General features: G+C 34.7%; 2 protein-coding genes across 2 annotated transcripts; one reads left to right on the forward strand and one right to left on the reverse strand.

Annotated features, from left to right (window-relative positions):
• Nucleotides 1-1,845: 1,845 nt before the first annotated feature.
• LOC109212138 (L-aminoadipate-semialdehyde dehydrogenase-phosphopantetheinyl transferase-like) lies at nt 1,846-5,464 on the forward strand. The gene is made up of 5 exons (XM_019375753.1): nt 1,846-2,057; nt 2,434-2,566; nt 2,710-2,954; nt 4,092-4,263; nt 4,905-5,464. Exons 1-5 carry the CDS (start codon nt 1,936-1,938, stop codon nt 5,115-5,117), a joined length of 885 nt encoding a protein of 294 aa, XP_019231298.1. The 5' UTR covers nt 1,846-1,935; the 3' UTR covers nt 5,118-5,464.
• Nucleotides 5,465-7,989: 2,525 nt separating this feature from the next.
• LOC109212135 (ACT domain-containing protein ACR12) lies at nt 7,990-14,223 on the reverse strand. The gene is made up of 10 exons (XM_019375750.1): nt 14,003-14,223; nt 13,424-13,481; nt 12,231-12,353; nt 11,474-11,568; nt 10,740-10,824; nt 10,520-10,579; nt 9,087-9,142; nt 8,849-8,954; nt 8,640-8,708; nt 7,990-8,228 (listed from the first exon to the last, which is right to left on the reverse strand). The coding sequence occupies exons 1-10, from the start codon at nt 14,134-14,136 to the stop codon at nt 8,166-8,168; spliced, it is 849 nt and encodes a 282-aa protein (XP_019231295.1). The 5' UTR covers nt 14,137-14,223; the 3' UTR covers nt 7,990-8,165.
• Between the last annotated feature and the right edge of the window lie 238 nt (nt 14,224-14,461).

A 14,461-nucleotide genomic window follows, 5' to 3' on the forward strand; every position in this document is an offset into this window, starting at 1 on the left:
TCCCGATTATCTTGATCTAGATGGTGTGGCTTTCAGTGTGATGGCTTTCTAATTTTCACTTACTGTGGATATAATATTGAATTATGATTTTTTTAATTGGCGACCACCTCCATTGGCAATGCCCGGTGTGCGACGCTATATGTGTCTCCGAAAGCTTCTATTCGAAAGGAAATGCAATTAAGAAAGTGAGGTCGAGGAGGATAATCGGTGGAGTTTCTCATATTGCTTATACAGTCAAAAATTTAAGCTCCACTGCAGCATTGTATGAAGAGTTATACCATTTTTCTTTTTTCTCTTCTCTCCTTTCTCCCTATTTTATGCCGACTCTCTCCCCATACAAATTAAAAAATAGAATTTCTTACAAATTTAATACATCTACTACAACATATAAACTAAAAATAATGGTATACAACTAATTATATAGTATACAACTTATCTACAACTTTTATATATCCTTTTTACCCATTTAAATACAACTATTACATCATACAACTTAAATACAATTTTCATACAATTATTATACAATATGTCTTTTGTATGTGTTTTGTATATATTTTGTATGTGGGGGTTCTTCTTCCTCTCTGAATTTTCATTCAAAACTTCATCTCTTAATACAATTTTGATACGTATCAACAACTTTATGTAAAAAGATAGTATTTGTAACTTCAATATAAATTTTATACAATGATTCATACGTTATACAACTATTTTTAACTTCCATACAACATGCAAATAAAAAAAAATATAACTACAACAGAATACAACTTTAATACTATTTCGTAAGTAATTTGTATGTCACGTGTTCTTCTTCTTCTTCGAGTTTCAATTTGAAACTCAGCCAAAATCAAGTCTAATCTTCTCCAAACACCTTCAAAACTGATATATAAACTCCAAAAAAAGATTTTCAATTGTTTGCAACAACACTCAATCTAAACAAATAGTAGTTTTTAAAAACCCAAATTCGTATTCAAAGCTTTGAAGCTTTTTAATGACTAATAATGGTGGAGAATCAAACACCTTCAAAAATTATTGATTGACAATTTCTATTCGAACACCAATTGTGCAAAGTGAAAGGAATCTGCTAAGTTAAAACTTACAATTGAAATTCATTGATGAATTCCCTGGAAGAAAAGGGATAAAAAGCAGAGAAAAACGGAGGAAGAAAATTGGGAAAAGAATATATAAGGAGAGAAAAAGAGAGAAAAACAGAGAGAGGGAGATGGAGAGAGAAAGAGAGAGAGAGATGGAGAGAGAGAGAAAGAGAGAGCAGGGATGAGAAATAAATATTTTCCTATTCAATTTCTAATATAAAAGGATACTCATTACTACTAATTGTATATAATTGGTAAATTGTATATGGCCATGTAATTAAGTTAAAATTTGATTAGGGAGGGTAATAAAGTTTGATATGTAGTATAGGAAGTTAAAGTTGATAATCCTCTGCAAATCTATATGATGATGTCCCATAAACAAAGCCTAATTAAGTGTAGAAATGACACTAGGTAGCCATTTTAGAGGGCTACTATTTAAAAATTAGCAATATGTCCTTAATTTCAGTTTTCCCTAAAAAAATTTAATTCAAATTTACAAGACAATTAATTCCTAACTAGGAGCCCTAAAAATATTAAAATGATACCAGGTAGTCATTTTAAGGGGCTGCTATTAGTCAGTGCGTGCGGAATTTCAGTTTTTCAGTTGGGACAAAAATTTCAAGAATTGTCCAGAAATTAAAAAATTTAGTTTAAAATTTCAGGACTAAATAAGTATGGGCTATCTTTGCACTTGCTCCCGGCACCCCCACCCCCCTAAAATGGTTATTTGTGTAATTAATTATGGATTGGTTACTGACAATGAGCCGCCGGGAAAAATTTTTAGGAAGAGAAGAAACAAGTTACAATTGTAGACAACAGTTTCTTCTCTCTGAAAAGTCCGGTAATGGAATTGGAGAAGGGAGTGCAGAGATGGGCAGTTGACATTTCTGAATGGAACCCTTCTCCCCATTACTTCTCCTTTGCTATGTCTTTTCTTCCCCAGCATGAGCACTCCTCCATTACCAGGTTTCTTGCAACTTCCTCCTCTCTGCTTACTATTTATATGTATGTACTATATAAAGTTTTCATCTTTAAGTTTATTCTGTATCTTTTTGTTCTTGGTTGCATTAAACTATCTGTGAAAGCAAATTCTTACTTTATTATACTTGCCTTAATTCTATGTTGTGAATATGCACTTTGTATTTCAAGTAAAGTTTTCATCCTCAAGTTTATTTTGTAATTCTTTGATTGCTAAAACATGTGTATCAAAGCAAAAAATTTGAATGTGCACTTTGTTATACTGCCTTAATTCTATATGGGTGTCTGAAAAGCTTATTGAGGAATTTGGTTATCAGGATTGCCTTTGTAAGAAAATTGAGTGGCTGTGTCATTCACTGATTAGGTTTTTTAAAATAGAAGATCGAAAACGGGCTCTTGTGAGCAGATTGTTGCAGTATGCAGTGGTACATCAAGTCTTGGGGATTCCATATAATGAGATTGTCATCAGGCGTACTGCTGAGGGGAAACCATACCTGGTATTGTTAGCATGTGTTCGAGTACAATACTGAATAAAATCCACTTGCTTTTGGTTCAAGGATATTCTTCAAGCTACCTGCTATACTGTTGCTTGCAGTAATATCTTCGCATTTTCAATATTGTTAATCCTACCTTCTTCTAGGAATGTGACAAACCGAACTTGGAGTTGCCAAATTTTAACTTCAATGCATCACATCATGGTGATTTTGTGGCTATTGCTTCTGAACCAATATGCCTTGTGGGATTGGATGTTGTTGCTCAAACCATTCCTGAGAAAGAATCAGTAGAAGACTTCATTCAGAGCTTCTCATCATACTTTTCCAGACTGGAATGGTTTAACATATACAATGCTGGCTCTTCTCGTCAGATTTTAAGTGAGTTTTATAGGTACCTATCTATTTATAGACCTTACTTACAACTGCCATTACTGAAAATATATTATTCTTGCTTAACCTCAAACTCCTAGAATTATGTGCATTTCAAAGCTTTCTTCAGGGTCGAGTCAGAGATCACATAGTGTTTGGTGCGTTAAAAATATCGAAGGTATCTCCAAGCAAAAGAAATATGTAGGAACCCATGCACTTGTTTTCTCTTCCATTACTCATTAAAGTTTAGTGTCTCATTTTGGATAAGCCTTAGTTGACTATGCGGGACATTTATTTTTCAAAAAGTTACAGAATATATAGATACTTTATGTTAAAATATTATCGAAAAGGTACATAAAGAGAACTTTTCTAAAAAATCTGCTCTTTTATCCAAGAACTTAGTCTCTAGTTGAAAAAAGTTCCTTCTGATCAAGTTGAGCTCAGATGGCTAATGATTAGGTTAAATGAACATCCATCTTCCTTAGGGAAAGAATATCAACCTTTGTACTGCTGGGAACGACCATATATACAGGTCATCCAAACTGCTCAACAATCATTTTACTTATGAGAATGTGACAAGTTGGTTTCTACCATTTTACAATAGGTGGCATAATGCAATAATATCTCTGCTGTGACCAACTCGCCCCCTGCTTATTTTATTGTAAATTATGTTTTACGAGAAAAGCAGGTGTCATACTGAGATTTGGCCTAGCTACTAGCAATAATTTCCTTCACCATCAACCTTTCGTTTACTGTGATAGTGTCACAATTTGTTCTACTTGAGTAAGTTGCTGCCTCATAGTTTCAACAGAGTAGTTTCAAATCGAATGTGCCTTGCCAAATTATGTCTACTTTCTTTAAATGGGCATATCACATTATCCACTTTCTTGACGGGTCCCACTTTTACACTTCCAGCATCGACATGCATCAAAGAGTACTCCATCGCATCACTTGTCAGAAAACGATTCATACTTCTTGACCAACTTAACAAACTAGTAGAGTATGTATTTGATGTAAAGGGAGTAGACAATAAGATATTTGGAAACATATTCTTTTCTTTTTTTTGGTGACACCGAATGACAGGTGTTGTCACACCGAGAAACAAAGTTCATGCTAAATGGTAGAAAGATTATGCTGATAGATCTGACAACTTATGCAGATATTGGAGTGTGAAGGAAGCATTTGTCAAAGCCATTGGTGAAGGCGTGGGTTACAAATTGGACACTGTTGAATTTCATCACAAAAACTGGGAAAACATAGTTGTCAAAGCTGATGGTAAAGAACTGAAAGATTGGAGATTTTGGCTTCTTGAATTGGGGAAAGATCACGTGGTTAGTTCTTCTATAATGCTTATTCCTGTCTACTTTCCCTTTCAAGTGGTTGATAATGTTTGTTTCTGTAGGAGAGTATAAAGGAAAGAAACATACAAGTATATGTATTGAATTTCCGATGCTAGGTCAACTGGAAGCTTTCACATAATCAATACCTCTTTCAAAAACTAGGAATTTAGTTGTTTTAAGTATTAATGATTTACATTCCATCATTATTGTCACAGCATGCATCCCTTCATCTCTCTTGGAACCTAATTTCAACCTATAAAAAAATCTCTAGAAAAGCGACAGAAATTATGAGTTAGACTTTGAGCAGAAAAGAGCATTTCTTTCGAAAACTATAATCGTGAAACTGAAGGTGGTTAAGCCAGAATGCAACTTGTAGGAGTTCATACAAAGCACTGATGCCAGCAAAATTCAGTCACAAAGCACAATCTCTCTTTCTGACGCCTCTCATTTGAAGTGCACATGCTAGAAAACTTTATGGAACTAAAGCTCTACATTGTTGAATATCTTAGTTTCATATTAGCGAGCAATGAGCATGCTTAATTGAAATAGTTTGCAAACAAATTAGCTCCCTTAGTTAAATGGAGAGCAATTACAAATTTTCAATAAGTGTGACTTTTCTGTAATTCTTGCAGGCATCAATTGCTAGGTGTCACCCAACATTTGCCACTACCAGTTACAAGAGAACGTTGAAGCAGACACAATGTAATGATGAGGAATGCAATATGGGGCTTAATCTTCCAAATGCAAGCTTCATTTTCCGCAAGGTAGAAGACCTTTTGCCCTCCAATGAAGCAGGTAGAGTACCACCATGTTTATCGCAAATTGGTGCTGCGATAAAGGATTAAGAAGAGCTCAAAGATAGCCACTGATCGATACATTGGGTGGTTAAAATGGCAGACTGAGCTTTGGCTTAGTCACTAACATATATATATATATGGAAAAGGCCCCTAAAATATTTCAATAAATACTTGCTCCGTCCCAATTTATGTGGCATTATTTCCCTTTTAGTCAGTCCCATAAAGAATGTCGTTTTTCCTTATTTAGAAACAATATAACTTTACAGTTCCTATTTAGATTCCGCCATGACAAGTGGGACTTGGGTTTTCTGGTGATTTTGGACTAGAGTTAGATTCTATGGCAGAGAATTGCTAAATTCATTATGCAGGATTCGAAGTAAATGCTTTTTTCTGTTTGATTATTGTGCAAAGGAGGTGCTTGACATCTTATCAGAGACATGAATCATAATAGACAAGAGCTAGGACTCGATCCATGTTGAAAGACACATGCTTTTACAAGCTGAACTTCAAGTAGCAAGACTTTTGTACCTTTTCAGTCGTGGCCGCAGAGGCGGAGCCAAGATTTGAAGCTAATGGGTTTGGAATTCTATTCCTTCTAAGTTATTTGGTTCCAAATTAATAATTTGTACATATTTAATGAATTTTTAAAGGCAAATATAAGTTTGGACCAAAGCTACTGAGTTCGACCGAACCCGTATCCGAAGTTCTAGCTCTGCCCCTGGTTGTGGGATGTGTCCTTTAATGAGAATACTGACACGAGTCAATATATCATTTTTGCAGCCGCTTCTGTATTCTCTCTTTCCTAATCTGCTTATTGATAAATCTAGCATTACTTTGTTAATTTTTTATTTTGGTCAAAGTTAGTTCCTTTGGATCTCTAAGGGATTGATTGATCACCCATACTAGTGAAAGTAGTTTTGGTGTTTAATTCTCTATTAATATAATTGGCTTGCTAGTTATTTTTTTTATCTCAATATTAATGATGCATGCGATTGTTGCGCATTAATTCTTGTACCATTTACATCGAATTTGGTGTTAAATAACCATACACGCATACAAACTAGCAAATGAAAAAACGTCCATTTATGCTATTATTTATCAAGTTAATCGTCTCGTTATCTCTTTAAATTCTATTAATATTTGCAATTTGGATTTTAAATTTATGAGAAAATGTTCAAAATAAACATTCTATTATGTGGATGTTTACTTATTCATTTGTAATGTAATCCAAAACACGCCCTTTCAGATTAAGAGTTTTCTTAATATTATTCTTTATCAAGGAGAATTAAAAAAAATATTCATAAATATTATAAATTATATTATACACTATCTTTAAAATTAGAAATGATAGATATTTAAGCATGGAGTTAATTTTAAATAATGTAACTCACAGTGAACACCAATATATACCAATTATTAACACCACAAACCAAATACCGGAGTAAATGAAATCAGCACATTACGATTTCTACATTGCAATTCCTACAACCGAAAAGGGTCAGCGCTATGAAAGTGGAGATTAAATAGGAAACAAAATCATGTCCCAACAGATCAAAGTAAAAATACATATCACTTAACCATGGTTAAGTGTTAAAAGGTATATGTCTTGTGGTTAAGTGTTAAAAGGTATATCTTCAAGACATATGTGTTACATTTATTTGCTTGGTATAGGTACCGGTACAGGTAAGTTTTAGCCTTTCCTAAACTGTACGCAATGGATAAAATCAATTATTATTTATACAACCAATCCAAGTTAATTAACCAAAGGTCAACCTAAAATTGCTGCCAAACACAGACCCTTAATGACACAACCGCTCGTGCACAAGGCTAGTGAGACTAGACGTCACGACAAAGTTTCGATCTAATCCCGATCTACTAAGCGGCTTAGGAACAAGTACTCCAGCATTGATAACAACCGCGCGCGCCAATGTCATTTTATAGGGAGAAATTCAAAAATATCCATATTTCTAAGTGATCGTTCAAAAATAACCCAATTTTAAAAATAATCGAAATTTAGCCACTTTTCATGTAAAGATAAATATAAGCGAAAACACTGTTCAAAATCCGGAAAATACGCCAGTATATTATGTTGGAGTTCCAGCATAAGTATACTTGAACTCCAGCATATTATACTGGAGTTCCAGGATAAGTATGCTGGAACTCCAGCACAATATGATGGAGTTCTAGCATAAGTACACTAGAACTCCAGCATAATATACTGGAGTGTCAGCAAAATATACCGGTCCAGTATAATATGCTGGAACTTCATACAAAAGTGCTCGAATCTCCAGTATATTATGCTGGAACTTTCCGTGTGTTGGAGCTCCAGCATAATATGCTGGAAGTTCATATACAGGTGCACCGATCTCCAATATATTATGCTGGACCGGTCTCTGTTGCAGCAAAATAGTGGCTATTTTTCATTGACTTGGTAAACACTAGCTATTTTTGAATGACCAGCCCGAAAACTGGTTAGACCGTGCTATTTTTACCATTTTATCTGGCGAAAGGGGCTTATAATCGTAGGCCTTAACCTTTACTGAAACTGATCAAATTGCCCTTTCTAATTTGTTATTTAAGACACTCGAGCCTTCATAGTTCATCCTCACCAACAGCAATAAAAAAAGTAAAGGAAGAAACACCATTCTAACAACATAGACCAAGTCTGCCCGCTGAGGACTGGGGCCATCCCTCACTTATTCTTAATAATATTTTTAATAATAGTGATGTCCGACCAGCTTCAGGTCCTTGCTTCCTCCCACTACGACAGGTACCGAATAACTCATGGGAAGAAATCACTTTGCTTTTCTCTATTCCCTCTGATATTGCCAACTAATAAGCAACTTCTGATTCTGCTATAGTGCTTTTTACATCCAATAGAAGGACAATTGTAAGATATTGTGTGCACTCTACATGATAGTCCTATCAGTTTATTCCGTTTATTCATGATGAGAAGGGAGAATCACAGATCACATATATTACGAATTAATCAGAAAACGGACATAATTTTACATGACAATGGAGATGCCTCAAGCCCTTGCATTAACAAGCACACATGGTTATATTATATAGTGTACATACGAGTATGCTCACTAGCTAGTAACTTTCTTCATCTGTCTCAGGCCTCCTAAGGAAGTAGCGCAGGCAGTTTACAAGCACCTGCAGGTTCAACGTTGGACTTGAGATAGCGAAAAAAGGACAAGACTATGATAAGGAAGAGAATCAGAGAAATTGTTAGTACAGTCAATGAGAAGGTTGCCTTTAACTGCTCAGTATAATCTCCAGGTTTTACTTACTGCGATCCTAGTCCAACTCTAATTGCATCTTTCTAAGCTACATCAATTCACTGTAGTGTTTCCCCATAGTTTACATTATTGACCACTTATCTTGACATATTCAGCAAGACATGTTAGCAACATGAAAATATGAAGGGAGATGGATGATATTTAATTTTAAGTTACAATGCTCTATACGAAGGTCTAAGTATTGATTAACCATGAAAAGATACCTCAACCGAGAAACACGGCTATGATTGCCCGAACCACTTGAAAACTGTATACAGTAAGTTACCTGAGACAAAGAACTAGTTAACGCTGCCCCTCTGTAACTGACATAGAACTTGTCCTTCGCAACTAGACCCTATACATTTACAAAAGTGAAAGTTGAGGGCGAATTGAAGAGAAGGCAAACAACATGGAAGAATGTATAATACACTTCTTTTTTGGATATGCGAATGTAGATACTCTTCTACGAGCATATGGAGAATGAAAGAAGCTTACTTCTGTATCAATCTCTGCTGATTCAACATCAATGTTAATGTCAGCCACAATTTTGACAACTTCCACCAGCAAACCAGATCGATCAGCTGTTTCAACATGCAGTATACTGAAACAACCACAAGAACATGGCAAGCTAGTATGTGTCCCATCACCATTTTCAACTGATGCTCATCAACATTTAACTAACTGAGAAGTGATAAATATAAACAATATAAAAACAATTGCCATAAAATGCTACCTCCTTTTAGGTCCATCATCCTTGACATGTATATGAGTGGCGATATCAACATCAGGCTGCCATCAAAGCAAAAGTACAAGTTTTAGTAGGCACACTTGAAAAGGTTGAGGAGAAATTACCAATTACCATTATTTCACAAGTAGAGATGACAAAAAGGGCAACAAAGTGCAGCGGTATTGAATCATAGTCTTTTAAGCGTTTCTACACCTAGTGAATAAGAGGCATGGGTGAGGGAGCAGCAAGCATTCACCGACCGAAGAGGAGTTATAACATATGCCTGCTATTTAAGTATTGACAATGATAAAGAGATCACAAGGACAATAAAGCAAATCCTATGGAGGGTAGAGTGCACTATTTAGTCATAGCTTTCCGTCAAAGAACATGCAAGCAGCTTAAAAAAACTCACAGTGAAATGGCAACTATTGGTACAGGACACCCCAAGAAAGAACAATAAGAAAAATGTTTTAAGCTCAACTCATGATACCGGAGCTTTACTCCAAGCTAGGTTGCCCCTTGAGTTTCCATCAGAACCCACCTTCTATGATTTATAAGTAGAATGCATGACATATATCCAAATGTTGAGCATATTCGATTCTATGGGATTCTTACCATTTTGAAAAAAATATACCAGATTTCTAATGGGAAGTCAGCTAATAGCACCAGGACTAAAACCCACAGACGGATAAGAAAAACCTAAAGTGTTTCCAAGGCACCACAAAATTATTTTCACAACTTTCACATTACCATTGCTTTTCCATCCATTTCTCGCTATGTATACTTCAATTTAAACACAGACCTTATAAAAAAGTTACTTCTGTTAACACATTGAAATTTGGCAACAGACCAAAGCTTATTGCTATGCACAACGTTTTCAAGTGCAAAAATAGTTATTTGACTTCAAAATGGAAACAACAGTTATCATGAACTCTAGACGATAATGGGAATGATGTAGTGTCCTTCACTCATCCAAACCATAGAGCCAAAAAGCAGTTAACATGCATTTGAAGGGGCAACGGAAAGTGAAAAAATTGTTTATTTAGATGGCTCCAGCCACCACCAAAGAAGAAAACAGTACTAACAATATTAATAATAACAATTTAAAAAAATAAAATAATAATAATAATACTAATAAGATTTAGAAAAAAAAAGGTAAATTGGAACAAAAAACGAGGTAACGCTCCCACCCAAAACTTGAAAATTCAGTTCATTGACAAACAATAGATAATATCATAAATATCTATGTCAAACAATAGCTGTAAAGTACTTGAAATTTTGTAAGCAAGTTGATGTACAAACAGGTTCAAACAGAGTGAAATGGACAGTGAGGTTTCATATAGCCGGCCCTAATTAGGTTGGGTTGAGGCATAATTGTTGTTCTGACGAGAGGCACTGGGATAAATAGAGGAAGCAGCTAATTTATCTGAATGTTTCACCTTCTTTTCTGGTGCTTTTATCCCAAAAGCCTCACCCATAGCAAGCTGCTCGCTAGACTCCTGATAAACATAAAACATTCTACTTTAAGGGGTTGCAGTAGCAAGTTAAGGAATATGAAAACATGAATTATTATTCTATCAAAGGATAGATAAATCAGAATGGCGTTTATAGGTTCTAGATGTTTTTAGAGATTGTATATGGAAAATTCAGGAAACATACTGGATGATACTTGATAAGGTTGTTGATTATGGTCAAACGAATCCTCTCCAATAAATCCGGATCTTCAACTTTGCGCCCGGTATCCCTGGAGAGCAAAAACAGAAGGCATTTGTATAAAAGGATAATGGCATATGCCAAAAGACATGCATGTAGGGATATATTAACTAGAGATTTAGGGCAGTTATGGAGTAACACCTGAGGTATTTCTATAGACATGAAGAATAATACATTAGGAGTAAAATAACAAGTAGTTATCCTCTCTTAAACTTCAAAGCATGCTATTAGACATCCTCCATTTCTATATCATTTCATAACGACACATATGTGCTACTGTGAATCATTAAACAGGTACATCAATTACCATTAGGGTTTCAATTATGCGACCTTGAAAATATGCAACATATAATCCAACATCATAGCTCTATTTCAGTTAATTTGACTTGCATTATCTTCAACAATTCCCATATATTTCTGATAAAAAAGAATCATATGCAAAATGTGTTTAGTCACATAACATTCAGTGCAGATCATACTGATTAATGCTCAAAAATTGTGGACTTGTGAAGAAAAGAACAACTAGCCAAAGTGATTAGCAGTTATCTTTTCTTATAAGTAATATGAATGAAAGTATATAAATCATAAACTACTACAAAAATTCAGAAAATCCTATTCCATGTATTAGCATCCCAATGCACATATTAAAATGAAGTATAATAGTTAATCTACACACTTACAATCGTGTAATAAGAAACTTTGTCTTTTTCACTGAATCCTCGGTGGTAACAATTCCTTTCACAACATCCAAGCCTAAGTCTTTGAGTGCCTGCATCTGCACGACATACAAGACCAACTAGTTGGCTATGTATACTTGATGAGAAGTCAACACAGAATAAACAAAAAGCACTAGACCCTGGAAAAGGAGATAGTCCACGAAAATAACGTATAGGGTTACCAATAGGAAAGGCAAGCGGATGAGTATCATATAAATAGTTAACCGCCAAATCTTTCCTCTGTGTATAAAATGCATAAGGCATGTATCACCCATCGCAATAAACTTGTTTATCTGATAACAACAGTATGTGGCCAGTAAACAAATACACAAACCGGAAACCAAAAGGAGAGAGTGACTAAAACCTCAGATCTCTTGGAAAAGGAAACATTAAACAGTTTCCTTTTTTTTTCAAATGCTTATCAGTGGGGGAAACTATCTGAACAGAAATGTTAAATTAAATATCTTTGAGCATCTCTCAGAGGATCTTTAACAGGTTGGATATGGTATCCGACATACAACGTATCTCCAAGCAGAAATGGTATGACAAAGAATACCAGCTTCTGTGGTTTGTAATCTCTCCTCTCTTTCAAGATTTTGTATTTGATGGAGAAAATTTTCCACAAAATTCCGTTTATATGGAAGCAAAAAGAGAAACATGCATGTGGACATTGGCATGCACAAATGTGCACAGGCTGGGAATGGTGGTTCAAAGAATTCACCGTGTCAATGAGAAGACCTAGCCGATCACCGAAGCTAATTTCCACAGTGGTTGCATCGCATTCAGGATCCTGAATTAGATGAACAATTGGCAAAGGAACATAACCAGACTCCTGCTCGGCTTTCTGAGAGGAAAATATATAATCACCATCATGATCTGACAAAATGACAGAAATGTACAAAAAAAATGCTAATGATTGGAGAAAAGGAGATTCTGCAAATCTCTGCATTTTTTTCCATTCCTCATTATACGTATTCAGTTAAACAATATAGCATATAGTGTTGTTGCTAAATTTTTATAGGAATTTATCCAATAAGAAAAATGATGTTTCAATGATTTCACACCATAATATGAAATTTTTTCAACAAATGGTGATGTCACCAAAACTTGCTGCAAGTTTACAGGAAATCACTAAATTATGGTGCTGGTAGCCTGGTGCACAAACGAAAAACTCAAAGCCACGGTCATCTTAATTTGTTTGTGTATCTTTTATAGAAGAACAACTTGATTTTGTTCCTACACTTCTTCTATCCTCCATCAGCTATTATAATATTTAAGTGACCATTTGATTTTTTCCACCCACCTTTCCCTGTTAAATTGCTGTTACTTATCTTCAGCTGCAAAGTTCGAACTTCGAATGGCAGTGCATTTTATCAAATGCAAGAAATGTCAGACAACTACCATCTAACAATGCAACTTCCCCTTTTCCTCTGAATAAGCATCATCATTCTGGAAATGCATTGACCATGTTTTTGTTTTCATTTTCACAAGTATCTCAAAACTCGAAATTTGATTTATGATATGCAGAGAAGATTTGGAAATGTTTTATTTGATTTATTTTTTAAAAGCCTCAACAACATGCAATAAAGTGAAGCACTAAAATATCTAAATTCATTAGCTCCTTGGGAACTGGGATAAATTCCAGAAAATCCATGAGACAGGAAGCACTTCAGCTATTTCAATAACAGTCTAAGATAACCAGAAAACCAAGAAGTCAAGTTCAAAAACAGAATTAGTGAAATTAAATCTGAGTGACAAAAATGCACAAAACCTTATTCAAATGGGAAATTTTGCACAAAAATGGATTGACATACTTATTTATAACTGAGATTGAGCCACTCAAGCAATCACTCCAAAACATCATAAAATCCACGGTAAACTAGCTACTATAAAAGAGATATAATCAAAACTCACTAATGCCGGTGACAAACTCATTGAATCAACTCTATCTAGAGTACAATAAACAGTATACCTGCAAAGCAACTCAAACTTGTCAGATCACCATATTTAGATTTGAGTTTAAGTTTTATGCAACGACAGTGTACAAAATTATTTTCACAATCAAGTCATATATAAGGTAACTGCAAGTAAATTTCTATAATAACATTAATTGGTAACCTGATAAAAAACCTGCTATCACAGGTAAAAGAGCACTGATTGTGTAAACTGTCGATGCATATAACTTAAATCTTTTAGATATATATATTTATGGTTTCACTAATTAAATAGAAAACAACAAGATCATTCACGTGCTACTCTACATACCTAAAAACTAAACAGTGAAGATTCCGCAGAAATCAAATCAACCGGCAATTTCAGTACTTTCTCAATTAAATAGCATAGAGAGTCAATAAATAGGTTTAATTTACTACTAAAACTTGTTTTTCAGCTAAATAAAATTTGAACATATAGCTCAAAACATAATACGAGATCATATGTCAGTAATTAGTAAACAAGGGTAATAAGGCGACAGGTTTAAGTAAAGAAGCTTACTTTCTTTGGCGAGAAGTGGTCACACCGGAACTAGAAAATGCGTGAAAAACGGCGGACGGAGAAGAGTTGACGCCATTATCGGCATCGGAGAACGCCGATCGAAGTGAAGTGAAGAAAGCATTGGCGATAGCCATGAAGAAAATGGAGAGAGAGAGAGAGAGAGAGAGAGAGAGATTTTGTGATTCAACGGTGAAGTGATTGGACTTATGAGAGCAGTGAAGAGGTGGAAATATATTGGCGTTTGGACACAAGAATCGTAAAATTTGGGAGAAAAATGAAAGAAAAAAATTAAATAAAAATAATATTTAAAAATTAGAATTGTGTTTGAATATACGGAAAATGATCAAATATATCCTTGTACTATTAAAAATAGTTTAAATATGTCCTTCGTTATACTATTTGATTATATCAGACCCTACCGTTATACTATAAGACCTTATTTTTAACGGAGTGCCACGT

Source organism: Nicotiana attenuata, unplaced genomic scaffold, assembly GCF_001879085.1.
Source record: "Nicotiana attenuata strain UT unplaced genomic scaffold, NIATTr2, whole genome shotgun sequence".
NCBI lineage: Eukaryota > Viridiplantae > Streptophyta > Magnoliopsida > Solanales > Solanaceae > Nicotiana > Nicotiana attenuata.